This window comes from Alnus glutinosa, chromosome 1 (assembly GCF_958979055.1).
Source record: "Alnus glutinosa chromosome 1, dhAlnGlut1.1, whole genome shotgun sequence".
NCBI lineage: Eukaryota > Viridiplantae > Streptophyta > Magnoliopsida > Fagales > Betulaceae > Alnus > Alnus glutinosa.
In genome coordinates, this window is record NC_084886.1 from 13,129,338 (window position 1) to 13,148,556 (window position 19,219).

The 19,219-nt window shown below is 35.6% G+C and overlaps 2 protein-coding genes across 2 annotated transcripts; both read left to right on the top strand.

Moving 5' to 3' along the window:
• The first annotated feature begins 397 nt into the window (after positions 1-397).
• On the top strand, positions 398-8,178 carry LOC133863146 (uncharacterized). Its single transcript, XM_062299134.1, has 5 exons — positions 398-634; positions 715-808; positions 6,267-6,364; positions 6,666-6,771; positions 8,019-8,178. The coding sequence occupies exons 2-5, from the start codon at positions 719-721 to the stop codon at positions 8,088-8,090; spliced, it is 366 nt and encodes a 121-aa protein (XP_062155118.1). The 5' UTR covers positions 398-634; positions 715-718; the 3' UTR covers positions 8,091-8,178.
• A 2,341-nt stretch (positions 8,179-10,519) lies between these two features.
• On the top strand, positions 10,520-17,485 carry LOC133871936 (uncharacterized). The gene is given in 15 exon segments (XM_062309447.1): positions 10,520-10,647; positions 10,800-10,902; positions 11,095-11,190; positions 11,303-11,361; positions 11,454-11,577; positions 13,759-13,821; positions 13,927-13,986; positions 14,077-14,238; positions 14,366-14,439; positions 14,528-14,621; positions 16,074-16,175; positions 16,177-16,214; positions 16,307-16,387; positions 17,005-17,110; positions 17,384-17,485. Coding segments are annotated over 15 exon segments (1,392 nt in total).
• The last annotated feature ends 1,734 nt before the right edge of the window (positions 17,486-19,219 follow it).

The window sequence follows — 19,219 nt, forward strand, 5'->3', positions numbered from 1 at the left end:
CTCTTTCCCCTTCCCCTTCCCTTTCCCCTCATTTTTTTATGTGCACTATGACAGTACAGGTTTTTGACAGAGGCTTAAAAAAATCAGCCTACTTTTTCAAGATAGGATTGGCTTTTTTTTCTGTTTTACCCCTATACACAACCGTTTATACTGCACAATTTTTTTTTCTTGCCAGGGGTAGAATGAGTAAAAAAGTGTTTTACTCAAGCTTTTTTTTATTTTTATTTTTATTTTCTTTCTTTTTCTTCTTCATTTTACCCCTGTATACGACCGTAAAAAAAAAATTAAGTGAAAGGTTATATCAAGCAAAATGCATGAGTGAAGCTTCTTGAAGAAGAAGCTTCATCGGTTTGACTTGCCCATTATTGCTGATGGCAAGTTAGCTTTTTCTTTTATACCCTGCGCTTCATAAAAGAAAACACCTGCATCTGTTACTATCCAGTTGCAAGTTGCATATGATGACTCTCTGGTTCTTCTCTCATCATGAGAATATCTGACTGAATCTGGCAACTCTTATCGTACCCTTTTCTCCACCAGTCACTTTGAATTTAATTTTAATCCACTCTATTAAATTTCTTCTTTGCGGCTACTGCCAATTGCCTAATACCCGCAAATATGACAGAATCGTATCTTGGTAAGTTCCTTTGACACGGAATTCATATCTGACCATAACTTTCTCAGTGAAGAAGATGATCTTGGATAGTATTTTTTCAGTGAGATGCTAGAAGCTGTTGGCCATGAGTTTATGGAAGCCTTTTTTGGTTGCTGTGAATCAGTATTAGCAGAAGATGGGCTTCTTCTTCTGCAGGTAATGATAGGGTGGAAACAAGAAAGCTTGTGTCCTCTTTCATTCCCTGTTTAATTATATTTTCATGAATGCAAAATGCCTTGGTCTCTATACCTCTTTTATGGGTTTAATTTAAATACATTGCTAACTGTTTTAGGTGGTTGGTCTTGTAGAGAAATACGGTGTCCAAATATTAGGAACAACCGATTCTCAAGTAGTGCAACAAAGTTACACTAGCCCAAGGACTCACAATCAAAAATAGAAGAGAGATCAAAACTAAATGGAAAATGTACTTCTTATTTATGAAATAATACAACAATAAAAAAAACTTGGGTTGGACAACACTTGCACAAGATAGAAGAAGGTTTTGGTGAGATAGGATGGAATGAGACACTTGAAAGCATGGCTAGGGTATATATAAGGGTTAGGGAAGGGTTCTAGAGTATTCTTACACTTAACTTAAGAAGATAAGCATGACTTTTCATGTAACCAAGGAAGAACAACGAATTTGTACATGAAATGATAATAATGTTCCTTGGGAAGGTATAAGATTGTATTGAAAGATGAAGTGGGTTGAATAAGGTAGTGATGGTTAGATGACCAAGGTAAAAGATGGTAGGGTGGAAAGGCTAAGAAGGAGAGAATGACATGTGTCATCCATCATGTGCAAGTGAGTCCCTCCACATTTAAAATTACATTAATTCCTCACTACATCATTCAAAATAAGAAAATTAATAACTGTGGATTCTAGAAAATACACTTTAAAATTTAACACTCCCCCTTAAAGTGATTTTCTAGAAATGATACCAAGCTTCTCTCTTAGGGATTCAAACGGACCTTTGGAAAGTGACTTGGTGAAGATGTCAGCAATGTTCTCCTTACTTCTCACCTCCAAAACTTCAATTAAACCCATTAACACCTTTTCACGAATAAAATGATGCTCAATCTCAATATGCTTCGTCCTTGCGTGACAAACCAGATTTGTTGCGAGCTTTAAAGCACTTTGATTGTCACCATAGATAATTGTTGGTTTGTGAATTGGTGAATAAATATCCTCGATCAGCCGACGTAGCCAAACACATTCTTGTGCAGCAAGAGAAGCCGCTTTGTACTCTGCTTCAGTTGTTGAAAGAGATACTGAATCTTGTTTCTTACTACACCAAGAAATATAAGATGAACCACATGAGAAAGCATAACCGGATGTAGATTTCCGGTCGTCCAAGTCACCACCAAAATCAGCATCGGAAAATCCATGTAGCTCAAAGGCACCTCCTTTCTTAAAGAAAAGGCCCATATCAATTGTAGAATATACATACTTCAAGATACGTTTTGCTGCCTCTAAATGTGGTTTTCGTGGTTCTTGCATGTAACGACTAACAAGGCCAACCGAGAATGCAATGTCGGGTCTTGTAATAGTTAAGTAGATCAAACTTCCTACAAGAGCCCGATAAGGACGAGGATCGGGAAGAAGCTTGCCCTCTTCACGCCTTAGCTTAATGTTCGTATCAAGAGGAGTGGAGCACCACTTGCTTTGGTTCAGCCCAAATCTTCCCACAAGCTTCTTTGCATAACTTTGTTGTGACACAAATATTCCACCCTTGAGAGAGCTAACTTCCAAACCAAGAAAATGACTAAGCTCCCCCAAATCTTTCATCTCAAACCGAATAGAAAGTTCCGCTCGAAGCTTTGCAATTTCTTCATCATCGTTGCCGGTAACAATCATGTCATCAACGTACAAGAGAACAATGACATGCACCTTGCTTTTCTTCTTAACAAACAAACTAGAATCTGAGTTAGAAGCAAAATAGCCACAAAATTGTAAGTATTCGGCAATCTTACCATACCAAGCTCTAGGTGCTTGCTTTAATCCATATAAGGCCTTTTTTAGCTTGCATACGTATTCCGGGTGCACCTGAGAAACATAACTGTCAGGCTGCTCCATGTAGATATCTTTGTCAATTTCACCATATAAAAAAGCATTTTTTACATCAAGCTGCCATAGCTTCCATTCATGATGTGCTGCCAAGGAAATAACAACTCTAACGGAAATCATCTTTGTAACCGGACTAAATGTCTCATCATAATCCTCCCCATACTTTTGAGAGAATCCGCGAGCAACTAGCCTTGCCTTGTATCTATCAACACTGCCATCTGCCTTACGTTTGATTTTGTAAACCCATTTGCAAGTGATAGGCTTCACTTCCTTAGGCTTTAGCACGAGATCCCATGTTTGATTTTTTATGAGAGCATTCATTTCATCATTCATAGCACTATCCCACTCCTTAACACCTGTGGCTTCATCAAAACAAGAAGGTTCACAATCATCAATAGGATTAGCAAGAAAACATGAGTGCATGCTCACAAAATTTCCATCTCTATACCGAGCCGGCAATATGACTTTCCTCTTAGATCTCCTAAGAGGTGGTACACTTTCTTCTTCCTCATCAACATGCTGTCCTTCCAGGTCATGGCAATCAACACTACTTCCCCTATTGGGTTGCTCTTCTATAGGTGAAAAAGAAGAAGAAGAAGAGCTGTCTGATTGCATAGGAGCATTAGACGATACTGGTAAACTGATTTCTGTATGCGGCTGATTGTGAACACTAGTGTCACCACCAGTACTCCCAATAATAGCACCTTCCACCTTATAATATGAAGAGACTTCATCAAATACAACATCTCGAGAAACAATATATTTATGGGTCTCGGGATCCATGCACTTCCACCCTTTTTTCCTTTCATCATATCCAATAAAGATGCATTTATGAGCCTTGGCATCCAATTTAGTTCTTTTTGCATCTGGCACATGAAAGCTCCCTTCGAATGCCTTGCTCTTGACAAAAATTGTAAAAGTTGATAGAAGTGAATTCTCCCCCATTGTCAGTTCGAAACCTTTTAATCTTCTTGTTGAGCACACTTTCCACAGTTGCTTTGAACTCTTTGAACCTGGAGAATACTTCGGATTTCTCTTTCATAAAATATACCCACGTAAATCGTGTATAATCATTAACAAGAACAAGCATATAAAGAGAACCCGAATATGATGGTGTAGTACAAGGCCCCATCAAATCACCATGAATAAGTTCTAAAGATGATTTGCACCGTGAAAAAGATTTGTCAAATGGAAGACGATGTGCTTTTCCATATTGACAACCCTCGCATACTTCATCCCTACCAAAAGTAGTCAACATGGGCAACCCATTCACCAAATTTTTTAGAACCATAACTTTTAATTTATCCATGCTAAGATGTCCCAATCTAGCATGCCAAATTGATGCTCCATCATTTGTACTCATTTTATCAATATAAGAAACTGTGGATGCTAAAACAAATAAGTCTTTAATTCTCTTACCCGAATGAACGACATCTGCGTCTAAGATTCTGATATTCTGAAGAAACTTCACATCCTTTGGCCCAAACAAGACATAGTGACCAGCATCAACAGCATTGACCACTGAAAAGAGGTTCTTTTTCATCGTGGGAACTTGAAACACACTTTTAAGTGTGATTTGTTCATCTCCATCACCTTTGATAGTCACGACCCCTTCCTTCTCAACGGGATGAATGGAATTGTCCGCTGTGACGATTGCATCATTTCCTTTGTAATCTCGAAAGCTTGAGAATTTGGATTCGTCGCCAGTGAGATGATGCCCGCAACCTGAATCAACGACCCGATCATTTTTATAATCGATTGATGACAAGGCATCAATTGTAGTGGTTCCTGCCATAAAGCACTTTCCCCACTCTTCTTCATGTTCAGGTTCACCGTCCTTCTTGGCTACGTATCCTCCTTTGAGTTTCACGCGGCAATTCTTCTTTATGTGTCCAAGTTTACCACATCGATAACACTTGACACCTTTTTTATTTACATCTCACTTCTCGAACGATTCTCCACCATCTTCATGCTTGCTAGAACCATCGTTTTTACTTTTGCTGAAATTTTTCTTTTTATTGGAAAAGAGCGCATCTCCTTCACTTCCCGAAATGGAGCATCCCGCCATTTGTCGAGCCAATGATTCTTGTGATGTGAGAAGACTTTCAAACTCTACCAAGGTGGGTTGAACAGCCCATCCTTGAATAGACGTAACATAGGGAATATATTCCCTTTTCAAACCACGAATAATATGACGCTTCATTCGTGCCTCCGATATAGGTTCTTCTGGATCAAGGGCTGAAATCTCCGAACAAAGATTTTTAATCTTCAAGAAAAACTGAGAAATAGAGAGATCGCCTTGAGTTGTATTTGCCAACTCGTTCTCCATTAGTTGCAATCGAGCCACATCCTTTTTATTGAACAACCCATCAAGGGTAGTCCAAATATCTTCGGCCGACTTACACCTAATGATATGCTCAAATAGCCCATGGGAAATAGACCTCTTCAAGATAGATTTCGCCTTTGCATTCGCTATCCGCCATTTCTTCAAGTTATCAACGTTCTCTGGAGCATCTTCCGGAGGATTCACATCACCACCACCAACAACCTCCCATAAGTCTTCTCCAACAAGATAAGACTCCATGCATGATCTCCATATCTTGTAGTTAGAATGGTTGAGCACCTCAACCCCAAAATTGTTAAACCGTCCACCCGAATCCATTTCCACACCACCAATTGATCTTCTTCATCAAGGATGAATCACCACCACCCTTGAAGCTCTGATACCATGTAGAGAAATACGGTGTCCAAATATTAGGAACAACCGATTCTCAAGTAGTGCAACAAAGTTACACTAGCCCAAGGACTCACAACCAAAAATAGAAGAGAGATCAAAACTAAATGGAAAATGTACTTCTTATTTATGAAATAATACAACAATAGAAAAAACTTGGGTTGGACAACACTTGCACAAGATAGAAGAAGGTTTTGGTGAGATAGGATGGAATGAGACACTTGAAAGCATGGCTATGGTATATATAAGGGTTAGGGAAGGGTTCTAGAGTATTCTTACACTTAACTTAAGAAGATAAGCATGACTTTTCATGTAACCAAGGAAGAACAACGAATTTGTACATGAAATGATAATAATGTTCCTTGGGAAGGTATAAGATTGTATTGAAAGATGAAGTGGGTTGAATAAGGTAGTGATGGTTAGATGACCAAGGTAAAAGATGGTATGGTGGAAAGGCTAAGAAGGAGAGAATGACATGTGTCATCCATCATGTGCAAGTGAGTCCCTCCACATTTAAAATTACATTAATTCATCACTACATCATTCAAAATAAGAAAATTAATAACTATGGATTCTAGAAAATACACTTTAAAATTTAACAGGTCTTGTTTTAGTTCATATCAATACCAGATGAACGTTATGATGAGTACAGGCAAAGTTCAGATTTCATAAAGGAATATATATTTCCTGGTGGATGCTTGCCTTCGTTAAGTAGAGTAACATCAGCCACGGCTGCTGCATCCAGTTCTGGTACAAGTTTATTTTGTAGAGATATTGTTTGTTTAATATTTATTTCTCTGCCAAATTAACAGAAATTTGGTAACTGCGGTGTGGAGGACCTGGAGAACATAGGGATTCATTACTACCAAACACTCAGATACTGGCGAAAGAATTTTCTCGAGAAGCAGAGGTAAGGAAAACAAATCTGTAAAATTGTCTCAAATAAGTGGTCTAAACTCTGTAGAAAAAGAAAATTATTCAAGCATCTGAAGTCCTTGTGATTTATTATATTATGTTATTCTTTAAGCCATTATGCTGGAAATTTGCATGTTTCTTTAAGCCATTACATGTACAAGTTTGCATGTTTATTTTATTTTATGTTGTTCTTTTAGCCATTATGCTGGAAATCTATTATTATTTTCAATGATATTATATGAAGACTAAAGAAGTTTTGTATTTTGATATTGCGGCATTAATTTTTGTGTTTTCAGCAAAATCCTCAGTCTCGGGTTTAGTGAAAAATTCATTCGGACATGGGAATATTACTTTGATTATTCTGCTGCTGGTTTTAAGACACATACACTCGGAAATTATCAGGTATATTTCTTCACTTAATGAACAATTGCTGTTTGGCCATGTCCCTTGTTAAATACTTTAGAAAGTGTTGATTAATCTGTTAAGAACATTTAACTTGTGTCAAACACTAAGAATTACTCTGGGGCTGTATCCATGGGAGAAAAAAAATCGTACTTCATAATTCAAATTTTGATTTTGCTTGGTGAAACTAGATGCAGTATATATGAAAGCTGAAACTAGAACATAAATGCTCTTCATTTCACATCATATTATTATGGCATAAGCAAAATATTCCCTGATATAAGATCATTGTTTTGCTTCAGATCATAGAGATAATAAAGAGAAGGGTATATTTTACATAGTTTTTACAAGCATAGAAATGAGTAAACTATTATAGAAATCTTGATTAGAAACAGTTTAATGTAAGAACTGATGTTTGGTTCTTGAAAATTTAAATATAGCAATGTCATCCTGCCATCCATCATCCATGAATTAAATTGTACATGTAACTCACGGATTGAGGTCTGATGCATGCAATGGTTCTAATTTGGGCCGTTCATTTAAAATGAAAGGCCCTAAATCTGTCATGTTATCAATACAGATTAAAAAATAAAACTCTTTCTTTCCAGCCACCGATTCCTACCTTTTTCACGACCATCATAGCTCCACCGTCACCACCAGACCACCACTATACCAGCACCACAAAGAAAGAGAGAGAGAGCTTTTGGTGGTGGTGGTGGTGGTATAGTGGTAGGGTGGCGATGATGGTGAAACTGCGGTGGTCATGGTGGAGGTAGGGGTCGGCAGTTGAAAAGAGAGTTTCAGTTTTTAATTTGCATTTATGAAGTGAGATTTTGGGCCATTCGTTTAAAATGAACAGCCTGGATTAGAGCTATTGTACGGGATCTCAATCCGTAACTCATAAAAGGTTGATGTGACACAATTATAATCTCACTTACATGCATGGCTGATAAAATAGGAGGATGACATTGCTGCTATGTTTAAAAAATTTCACGGAGGAAATTTGGAACTTAATCGATTTCAAAGGCGAAAACCAAATCTGGGCCAAATTTCAGGTTCTAAAATTAATTTCAGCCTAATTAAATAATGATAATGCTTGCAATTGGTGATCACATTCTCTGATAATACCATATCTCCTTCACTGAATGAGGTTGTTTTAGACTTCTCTCACTTGTCATGACAGTTTATTTTGCATATTGTTTGGAGCTGCATTCTGAAATATTAATTCCGCTTTTCCCTTACTGTAGGTTGTATTATCACGTCCCGGCAATGCTGCAGCGTTTGATAATCCATATCAAACTATGCCTTCAGCATGTTGATTATGTTCTCAAAGGAGAGACAATGTTCATATTCATGCCTGGACAAAACTATAGTCGATTCTTTCTTTTTTGGTGATCATTCTAATTGCATTCTTTGCTGATTCGGAATTGTAACTTTATCATGATCCAATAAATTGGATGGTCTGTGCTTGAACTCAAAGATGCCGTTGCTTATTCATATAATCATTATCTAACATTGAAACCCACGAGAAAATAGTAGAAAGTTTATGATCTTAAAAAATATTAGCCTAAGTTGTATAAAAGTTGTACTTGATAAAAATGTCCCCGTCTGTTCTTTCGGGTCATGTAAGTTTGCACCTTTTCCAGAGTAAAGAAACTTATGGTTCTAAGCGGAATTGTCAAAAAAAAATTAAAATGACAATTTTGTCTCTTATTTTATAACTAACCGGCTTCTCGCAATTTCATTGAAATGGAGAGAATCCGCTTCCAATCGTTCTATACTCCCAGATCTTCATGCCCTACAAAAGAAAACTTTTTTCCTCATAAAGAAATTTTTCTCTTGGGAGTGTAGCTTATATATATATATATTTTGGGATTCTCAGCAATTTGTTGTCTAGACCGCTAGCAATTCAGACAGCAAATATATGAAAATTCTTATGATGCTCACTTGCCTAAACAAGATTAGGCTTAAGTGCTGTAAAAAAAATTACAACATATGTTCCCGTTGAATAAACAATATATATATTATATTTTTTACAACACCTTATAACCGAAATACGTTAAAATAAATAGACGGTCGACTCAAAATTTGCTTGGAGCAAAGTACTGCCTTTAATTTGGCAAACCCCACACCCAACACCCCATATTTCTTTAAAAAAGTAAACTTCAAAATATATCTTTCTTTTTCTTTTTTAATTTTTTATATCACATAAATCATTTTTTTATTAATATTCAAACAAAAATCTCAATACAAAACATAATTTTTTTCACTTTTCCTTATAACAAATTCAAAACTTCATTCTACTTTATATTACATTAATCACTTCTTATTACTTGGGCGTACATGCAGATGCGGTTATTTATAATATCGGCAACTGCATCCATAAAATGAGGATATCACTTTTAGATATCCATATCCGCATTTACATCAAAGTTTTACTAACCGCATACATGTGGTTATTATCCGCTGTTCGCAATAGAAAATGGCCATTTCGAATTTTTGGGCCTTCTTTGGGTCTCTAGTATGATATATTTTAACCGATTTTAAAAATAATTTAGGCCGATTTTTAGTATTTTGGATTTGTTTTAATTCTTTTTTTAAGCCATAATCTCTTGAAAATATATTTAATTCACATTACTTTTATTTTTTTGCCCAAGTGTTATACGAAAAAGCAATACAGCCAACGAAACCAATGTAAACATAACTTATACCTAATCTAAAACGATATCATTTTAGTATTAATTACAAAAATGACATCGTTTTGGTGAGTTTTTTAAAAATATATTATATATAAAGGGTATGCGAATGTGGTTAATTACTATCCGCATACGTACGTGTAGATAGTGATTTTTACTATCCGCATCCGTATATGCAGATAACGAATAAGGGTGGCTAACATCTGTATGCATGTACACCCCTAATTATTACTATTAAAAAAAAAAAAAACCCTTCTGAAAGAGCTTTACCAAACATAGCGGCTGCAACTCTAAATCGAGTGCATGCATTATGTGTATTTCAAGTCGCATCCCAGTTTGGCTGGCACGAGTCACATGCGACCTGCATTTTGTCATCTTGCTGGGCCCATGTTGTTGACTTAAAAAAAATAAAATAAAATTTGTATAATGCCAACTTTGGATGTGCATGAATAACTTAATAAGATTAGAAAATAACTTAATAATTTTCTGTGATGAATATTTTATAAGAACAATGTAATGACATATGTCATCAACCATGTAATGCTGCCTATGAGTGAAAACAACTTTGGCTTTGGTGCGTAAAACAGTCTAAAAGCTTCAAGAGAAGCAAATTGGTGAACGAGAGAAAGAACATTGAGAGAAACATATCCGAAAGGATTAAAATTGTTTTTATGTTGAAAATCCAGGAGCATAAATTTAGAATCAATTAAAACTATTCTTTACGCATATGCCATATTTATAAAATTACCATATATTTCTTGAACATGTGAACCTCTTTAGTCGGAGAGATATGATCGATCTTGATTTATATGGACAGACTTTTTTATAAATTGGGTTGTAAGGATTCTTACAACGCAATTTTTAAAAAGTAACATGTTCTTTAAGCATTCCATTCTCGCATGCTTTTTTATTAATACAATTAAAAAAACATGTGGGAATTGAAGCATAAGCATTATAACTCTCAATAATTAAGCCGCACCTTTTAAGGTAGGTAGTAAAAGCTTATCTCTTGTATAACAAAGCCTGAGCCACTGAGAAAAATTCGATCTGGCATGGCTGCTGCAGAAAGTTGTGCTCTTCTAACCATGCAAAAACACATGATACCTTCTCCGGTAGAAGCTGGGGCGCGACACTTTGTTACTAGCTTCCTTGGAAGTTATATCTCCGCTGGATGTTTAATGTGAGTCATAAATTTATATATACATTCTTCTAGGCTTGTAAGGTTATTCTCATCTGCTCTCTAAAAATCAGCAGTTTTCATTATATGCAAGAGCAATTTTTAATATTACTTTGGAGAATGAAATTTTCCTGACATGTTTTAGGGTATTGCAGTTTGTTGGAGGAAGGGGGCACAATATTTACCTTTGAAGGAAACAGGAGAGAATGTTCTCTGAAATTGGTTCTTAAAGTTCACAGTCCCCAATTTTACTGGAAGGTGTCTTGGGATTTTTTTTTCACAAGGATCACATGCCCACATATATAGTGTTTAAATTTGTGGGGTTATTTTGAAAAAAAAAAAAAAGAAAAAAAAAAGGTAAATTGAAAGAATAAGCCATGCATTATAGTGGCCTTTACATTTTCAGAATTTTCTCACCACCACTGATGAGCACTAGACTATTTTGATCAGGTCATGACACGGGCTGATTTAGGCCTTGCAGATGCATATATTGATGGCGATTTTTCTTTCACTGATAAAAATGATGGTCTTCTGAATCTTTTTATGGTAAGATGATTGATCTGAGCCTGACACCAATCTGTTAACAGAAATGCTCAAAGCCAGATATATATAGTTATTTTTCTGCAGAATTTGCCCTGCTGATTAATTTGTTTTTCAGAATATTCTTATTGCCAGCAGAGACTCAAATTCCTGTGTCTCAAAATTGAGTAAGAGAAGGTATATTGCAACTGGCAGACTTTGCTGTGATATTACTATTGGCAATCTCCTCAATTGCACTAGATTGAGCCTTCACCTTTCGTTTGTTTCAGGGGCTGGTGGACGCCATTGCTATTCACAGCTTTTATAGCATCTGCAAAACATTTTTTAAAGCATGTTTTAAGGCAAAACACTCTCACAAAGGCTCGCAGGAACATCTCTCGTCATTATGAACTGGTATAAGATTATATGTGGGTTTGGCTTAGCGGCTTCAAAACCTATGGAATGAAAAAAATAGTAGTTTTAAAATGCAGTTAAGTATTTGATAAAATTGCGATTTAGCCTTTAACATCGTGCTTTTTTAAAAATATATCCCTTTGCCTATGATTTGAAAACGTTGAACTTTTTTTGTGACATTTTCAAACCGTCATTTTTTATGAACAGACTCCCAAACGGAATACTTTTGGCGATTTTGTTTAAAAACACGCTTTAACTACAAAAATATATGAGTTTTGTGACTGACTGTTAATGGCCTTTCAGGATGTCTGAAAGGTTACTAAACAACACTGACGTGTGAATAGTGATCTTTCTAGCTAGAAGGTCAGTAATCAGGGAGTCAGTATTCCTGATTTAGTGGCGTGTTTCTGAGTAACACGCCAATAATTAGTGGCCTATTGTTATGGCATGCCACTATATATTAGTGGCGAGTCAGAACAACATGCCACTGCATATTTAGTGGCTTTAGTTGCGTGTTAACCAATAGTGACACGCCACTAATTAAGACAAAAAAAAAATAAAAAAATAAAAAAAAATAAAATTTTACGCTAATACGCGGTAAAGCATTTTCCCAGCTTGTTTCATCCTCAGCCAATCATGGTCACACAACACCAAAACCAAAACCCCAGTTTGGTTGTTGGGAAAATTCAAAAGAGCGAAATCCTACATCATGGGATCGGGGTATGTCTAAAACAACCATATTATCTCATTCCAGCTGAGTATAACCATCCAATTTTCATTTTTTCTTTTTGGATAAACAACAAAATACATAACCAAAAGCAAACATCAACGCATTCAACCCATTCAACAAAATACAGTAACGAAATCCCTCAAAAACCAAACAATAACAAAAATCAAAAACTGAAACACAGCAAAATAACAAAAATCCCTTTAACCCATTCGGTTCCCCAACCGAAAACAAGAAGAAAATACCCAAAAATTTACCTTCATTGGAGAGGCGCTAACCGTACGGGTGGACGACGTTGGTGGTCTTCGGTGATCGTGGGTGGATGGCGTCGGTGGTCTTCGGTGGTCGTGGGTAGACGGCGTCGGACTTGGGCGGAGCTGGCCAGGAGAGAGAGAGAGAGAGAGAGAGAGAGAGAGAGAGAGAGGGGAGATGCATACTGAGTGGTGGTCGGACCTGGGCGGATGATGCAGAAATACCATGCTTATGGATGAATCTCGATCTCATGAAGGTTGGAAAAAATATGGGGAAAAAATTTTGTTGTAAGTGAGAAGAGAAGAGAAGGTCACTGCACCAAAAAGAAAGGCGGGAATTGAGAAGAGAAGGTCATCGAAAGGTGTGATTTGTAGAGAAAAGTAATTTGACACGCCACAATTTAGTGAGGTGTCTGTTTTGACACGCCACTAAATTGTGGCGTGTCAGACTAACAAGCCACTAAATAGTGGCGTGTCAAAATAGACACGCCACTAAATTTGTGGCGTGTCTAACATACACGCCACTAATTATTTTAGTGAGGTGTTACTTTTTAAAACGCCACTAATTAGTGAGGTGTCAAAAAATACTTTACTGTAGACACATCATTAAATGCAAAGTTTTTTTTTGTAGAATTTTGACTTGCGAAATTGAGGGGTTAAACGCACTCTACAACCCGCAATTTCTATTTTTTTAATTTGAAATCTTTGGGTATTGTTAGAAATGGAGCTATGTTTAGAGGGATGGTATTGAAACTTAATTACTGAATTAGTATATATTGTTACTGTGCACAATAATAATGAATAATATAGAATCGAAAAGAGAGAGTAAGAGAAAATCAAGACACAGATTTAGGAGGTTCGGTAATGTACTTATGTCCACAGGACTGTGGCTATATTTTAGTATATAATTAAAGGTTACAGCATAACATACTTATAAAAAAATCCTAATTGTACGGATGTATTTTGGAAAGCTCTAAAATAACCTGTACCATACCCCCACAACCTATTCGTTCCCGGACCAAGATAAACTTAATTACCCCCGATGGGCCAGTTGTTGGAGCTCAATCCGCTCTGCTCCGACAGCTGGCCTCTAAACTAGTATCTAGCATTACTCTCTATACTCGAGAAAATATAAGCCACTTGTTCCGATCAGTATATAACTACAAGCAAAAGCTTATAATTCGTTCTTTGATGTGTTTCTAGAATAATGAACTTTTTGCTCTGTTCCTGGACGAAACAATGACATACTCCTCTGGTGTATTTAAGGTCAGGATCACAACCTGTCGATGATTTACTGATAAACAATGCACCAACTTGTTCCCTCTAACCTTTAGCTTTAACTTAATTCATTTGTATCAAACCATTTCTTAGAAGGAAGATGAAGACTTGAAGGTTGCACAGCTGAGAAAAATCTCTCTTCTGATTGAAAAGGTGAGGTTTCTCTGTCAGATCATGTCAAATTGTATTAGTTATTCTTTGCTCTCAGCCATTGAACTTTATTGAAAACCATCAATTAAGTAGGCAAGAATTGATGAGAAGCATGAAGTTCTTGATATTGGGTGTGGTTGGGGAAGCTTTGCTATTGAAGTTGTCAGACAAACTGGATGCAAATACACCGGCATCACTCTCTCTGAAGCCCAACTGAAATTTGCGGAAAAGAAAGTGAAAGATGCTGGCCTTCAGGTAATTTCCAAGAGTTTTTTTGAAGAAGAAGAGGTGGAGGTAGCCTTAACAGAAAAATCTTATGAAATTATAAGTTTTTCCAAGATGAAGTCACTTCAAAGTTAATCTTAATCAACTCTGCTCTCAGGACCGCATTAGACTTCTTCTTTGCGACTACCGCCAATTGCCTGCTACCGACAAATATGACAGAATTATATCCTGGTGAGTTCCTTTGCCACTAAAATCTTTAATTTGGCCATTTATATATGATGATTCCAACAATACCATGATCTTTACTACTACTTTTCAGCGAGATGATAGAACATGTTGGCCATGAATTCATGGATGAGTTTTTTGGTTGCTGTGAATCAGTATTAGCAGAAGACGGGATTGTTGTTCTGCAGGTAATCATTAGGGGGAACTCAAAAATGGAATCATGTCTCAAATGAGTCAAATTACTACTTATCTTAAAAGTTTAAGTTAATAAGAAATGGTAAATTTAATCACGTGTTATTTAATTAAAAAATAAGTGGTAAATTGTAAAGTCAGGATTCCAACTTAAAACCTTTGACTCTGATAATGATTGTGTGGTGCCTAGGTCTTGATAACTATTTTTTGGGTTTAATTTAAATACATAGTGAAAAACACATTTTATCCCTCCTTTGAAATTGTACCGCCTTTTATTTTGCTGCCAATATTTAAAAATTGACAATATACCCCCTAAAGCTTATGAGATTGAAAATTTTACCCACTCGTTAACAATTTCCGTCTTCTTTGATGGAAGAAGGCCCATGTGCATTTTTAGAGCCAAATGTCCTTAAATTACTCCAACTTCACACGTTCTTTCCCAAAATGCTCGCATTTTTCTAAAATAAGAAACTAAAACACAAAAAAAGATGAGTAATGCTACGTATCACCCCCTTGTCCCCCTTTTATCCACTCAAAATTGATGTGGCTCTTAAAATTACAATTAAAATTATGATAAATCACTATTGGATTTTGATCCAATGGTGATTTTAAAAGCCACTTCAATTTTGAGGTGATAAAAGGAGGACAAAATGGTGATATGTAGCATTACTTAAAAAAGATTGGGGGACTCCATGGGGCCATCACCCCCCCCCCCCACGGCTGGGGAAAATGAGGGCATTTTAGACTTTCATCCCTAAAATTAAATCACATGCACACGTGGGCCTTCTTCTGTTAGAAAAAGACGGAAATTATTAATGGATGGGTAACATTGACAATATCAAAAACTTCGGATAGTACATTGCTACTTTTTAAATATGTTAGGCAAAAAAATAAGGGGGGGAAAATTGCACAACTGGTCTCTTTGGTTGGCCGAAATTACAAATCGCTCAATATCAAAATTAATTTAAAGATCCTTGTGACTGGCTTAATTTACAAATCGTTCCTTGAAATCAAATTTCGTTAAAAAAATTTGACAAATTCCGTTAGGCGTCACGTCAGTATCAATAAGATGGTAATACGTGTCGATCATAATAATAATAAAAAAATTATTTAAAAAAATAAAATTGAAAAGAGAAATTTGGGGTTGGCCCCATGCCACCCTCGGCCATCTCTGGGGTGGATGCCCAACCGGCAGCTACCCCTTTTCTATTTTTTTTTTAAAATAATAATAATAATTTTATAAGTTTTATTTATTTATATTTTTTTATTGGCGTTGAAGTGGTGCCTAATGGAATTTGACGGTAGCGATTTGTAATTTAGGCTAACGAAATGGACAAATGGTGCAATTTTTCCAAAAAAAAAAAATGCGGTACAACTTACCGAGAAGGTAAAAATATGTTTTTCCTAAATACATAGCTAAACATTAAAGTTGGTCCATCTGTTCGTAGTTCATATCGATACCAGATGAACGTTATGATGAGTACAGACGAAGTTCAGATTTTATAAAGGAGTATATTTTTCCCGGTGGATGCCTTCCCTCATTAAGCCGGCCAGATAACATCAGCCATGGCTTCTGCATCCAGACTTTGGTATAAGTTTACTATTAATTGCTTGCTGTTACTTCTGGTTTTTACCATTTATTTCTCTAGAAATTTGATACAAATTCTGTAATTAAGTGCAGTGTGGAGCACCTGGAGAACATAGGAATTCATTACCACCAAACACTCAGATGTTGGAGAAAAAATTTTCTGCAAAACCAGAGGTAAGAAAAATAATCATGTCCCATAATCTTCTTATAATAGTAATTAAATGATTAAATTTTTCTCTTACTATCAGCTTAAACTTTTAGAATAAATAGTGTTAATTTAACATGATATTAAAGTTAAAAGTCTTTAATTAATTCGAACGTTATCTCCATCAAAATATTTTGAATTCGAACATATATTGTTTCTATCAAAATTACTTTCTATTTCAATTTAATATTCCATATGTTAGGCCAAACTTATTAAAGGGTTTAAGCTCACATCATCACTACTTAGAACTGAAAAGTTTTCAAACCAATTAAGCATAAGCCTTTTCACTTCTTCTGAGTGTATTATGCCCTTGAAACTTGCTTTTAATGTTAGATATAAATTAATCAAATATTTGTAATATAAATATTTTTGTTACAAGGTTGATGACGACTAGGACATGCATGCACATGTTTTAATTTGTTTCTTCGCCGTAGAACAGATGAGATGAAAAGGGGATAAGTTTGTTTGGGAAATTCGCTTTTTGGCAGATCTATGAACATTATACATTCTAAAATTAAGTACTGATCATGATATTGAGCTACCAAAGTTTTGTTTTAAAGCTGGGGCATTAATGTTGTGTTTACAGCAAAATCCTTGATCTTGGGTTTGACGAAAAATTCATACGGACATGGGAATATTATTTCGACTATTCTGCAGCTGGTTTTAAGTCACGAACACTTGGAGATTATCAGGTATGTTTCTTTACAAAAGAAAAGATCGATTTGTCATCGAAGATGTTGCTAAGACACTTTTTTGGTGGTATTGGGAAATCTTGATTAATTAGACACAGTTTTATTTGAAAAGGTTAACAATTAATTTCTAAATGCCGGTACTGATGTATATATACTATATATTAGTAATTACATCTTCCATTGAATTCAAATTGCTATTCTTAAAATCATATTCTGATTAGCTTCTGCCTAGAGTTAGAACTCAAAGATATTTGGCTTCTATCTATAACGTAGGTTGTATTCACACGTCCTGGCAATGTTGCTGCATTCAGCAATCTTTATCAAAGTTTGCTTTCAGAAGTTGATATTCCCCAAGGAGAGATCAAACATTCATAATAGTGCCAGACGTTGATCCTAGACTGTTCCCCAAGGAGAGATCGAAGATTGCACTAAGATGCTATTAGTTGCTTCTCGATATACTTTATTTTCTTTGATCATTTTCTAATTAAGAGAATAAAATGTAAATAAATAAATGAACTATGTGAAAATATTACATGTTGCTCTACTACCTTTTTTTTTAATAAACTGATATATATATATATATATATATATATATATATATATATATATATATATATATATATATATATATATATATATATATATATATATATATATAAAACTGAATCTCATTGCATAAACTTATATTATTACTGTATCTATACAAGCAACGTAACTCATAAGAATGCCACATGCACCTACAAGGCCTTCAAAACTTAAGACTAATTGACAAAAGTCAGCCCAACAAAAGCGGAGGCTTCCTACCGACCTCACGGGTAGAAATCCAGGCTTGCATAGGGGTCTTCCACGACCTCTTCAATGACATTTGAAAATTTTAATAGTTTTACATACGGAAGAGTGAGTCTATGGCTCGGCAAGTATAAACAAATTAACCACTATTTGTGAGTGACGTTAGCCCTCTTTTGCTTAAAATTCTCTCTCATTCTTTTAAATAATGTTTTCAAAGTCAAAACTTATTTTGAAACCAATGCTAAGTTTTTCATTAAAACTGTGTATCAAAGTGCTGTAGCAGAGTCCTAAAACTTGTGCCTTAGAGAGAGGGAAGTACTTCTAAAAATATAATAATAATAAAAACATAACTACAATTAATTTTCCTTAGCATTTTATTTTCTTAGAGTTCAATAACATCATACTTATAATAATGCAGATAACATCATTTGTTAATATATGATAATGGAAAACAAAAACATTTAGATCACAACATGCTACGTACATATAATATTCATAGGCATACATATTGATCATAAACATTTAATCATGTCATTCCTTGACTTGTTAAGTGTATCATCACCGTTTAATCACTTAAGCATACTCCCCCACTTTAACTACTGGGTTTGTAAAGTGGATGTATCAGCTGCGCTTAACCTCTAGTTTGATAGTATTTTCTCCCCTTTCCTAGCATCGGTGTTTTAAGCATATCGGCCTTATTTAACAGCTGGGTTTGTGATGCAGCATAGGTGTAGTACTAGTGGATCACAAAAACAACAACACTAGATTAATAATTCTTCCCAAAACAAAGAACAAATCATAAATTTGAGGTAAAACAGATAAAAAACGACTCCCAATTAAAGTGTTTTTTTTTTTAATTGAAAACTATGAATAATATACACACACACATAACTGCGTCTATAATCGCCCACAAAAAGTATTTATAGTAACTAGACTCTTAAAACTAACAAAACATTGAACTAAAGATGTGTTGCTGATGGATCTCTAAGAGGGTAGTCTTCTATAACACATTGTGTTAGGACGTCTTTGCTAACGAAACTTGTGTAAGTCTTCTAAGTCTTCTTATTAGGCAGCGTCAAGACGGCTTACTGACGTTGCTCTCAGTGGCTCCTTTGGACTACGTACTGATCACGTCAGGTCGGTTTTGCAGAAGCCGGGTCAAAACTTCCAACATTAACTCCAAGTTACATCTATTAACCAGTGTGTGTGTAGTTGCTTAACCGAGTTGTTACTCCCAGGCAGTAACATCCCCTGAGTGGAGGGTTGCCATGGGCCTTGAATTCGATGCTTTCCTTGCCAATGGTACATGGTCCTTATGTC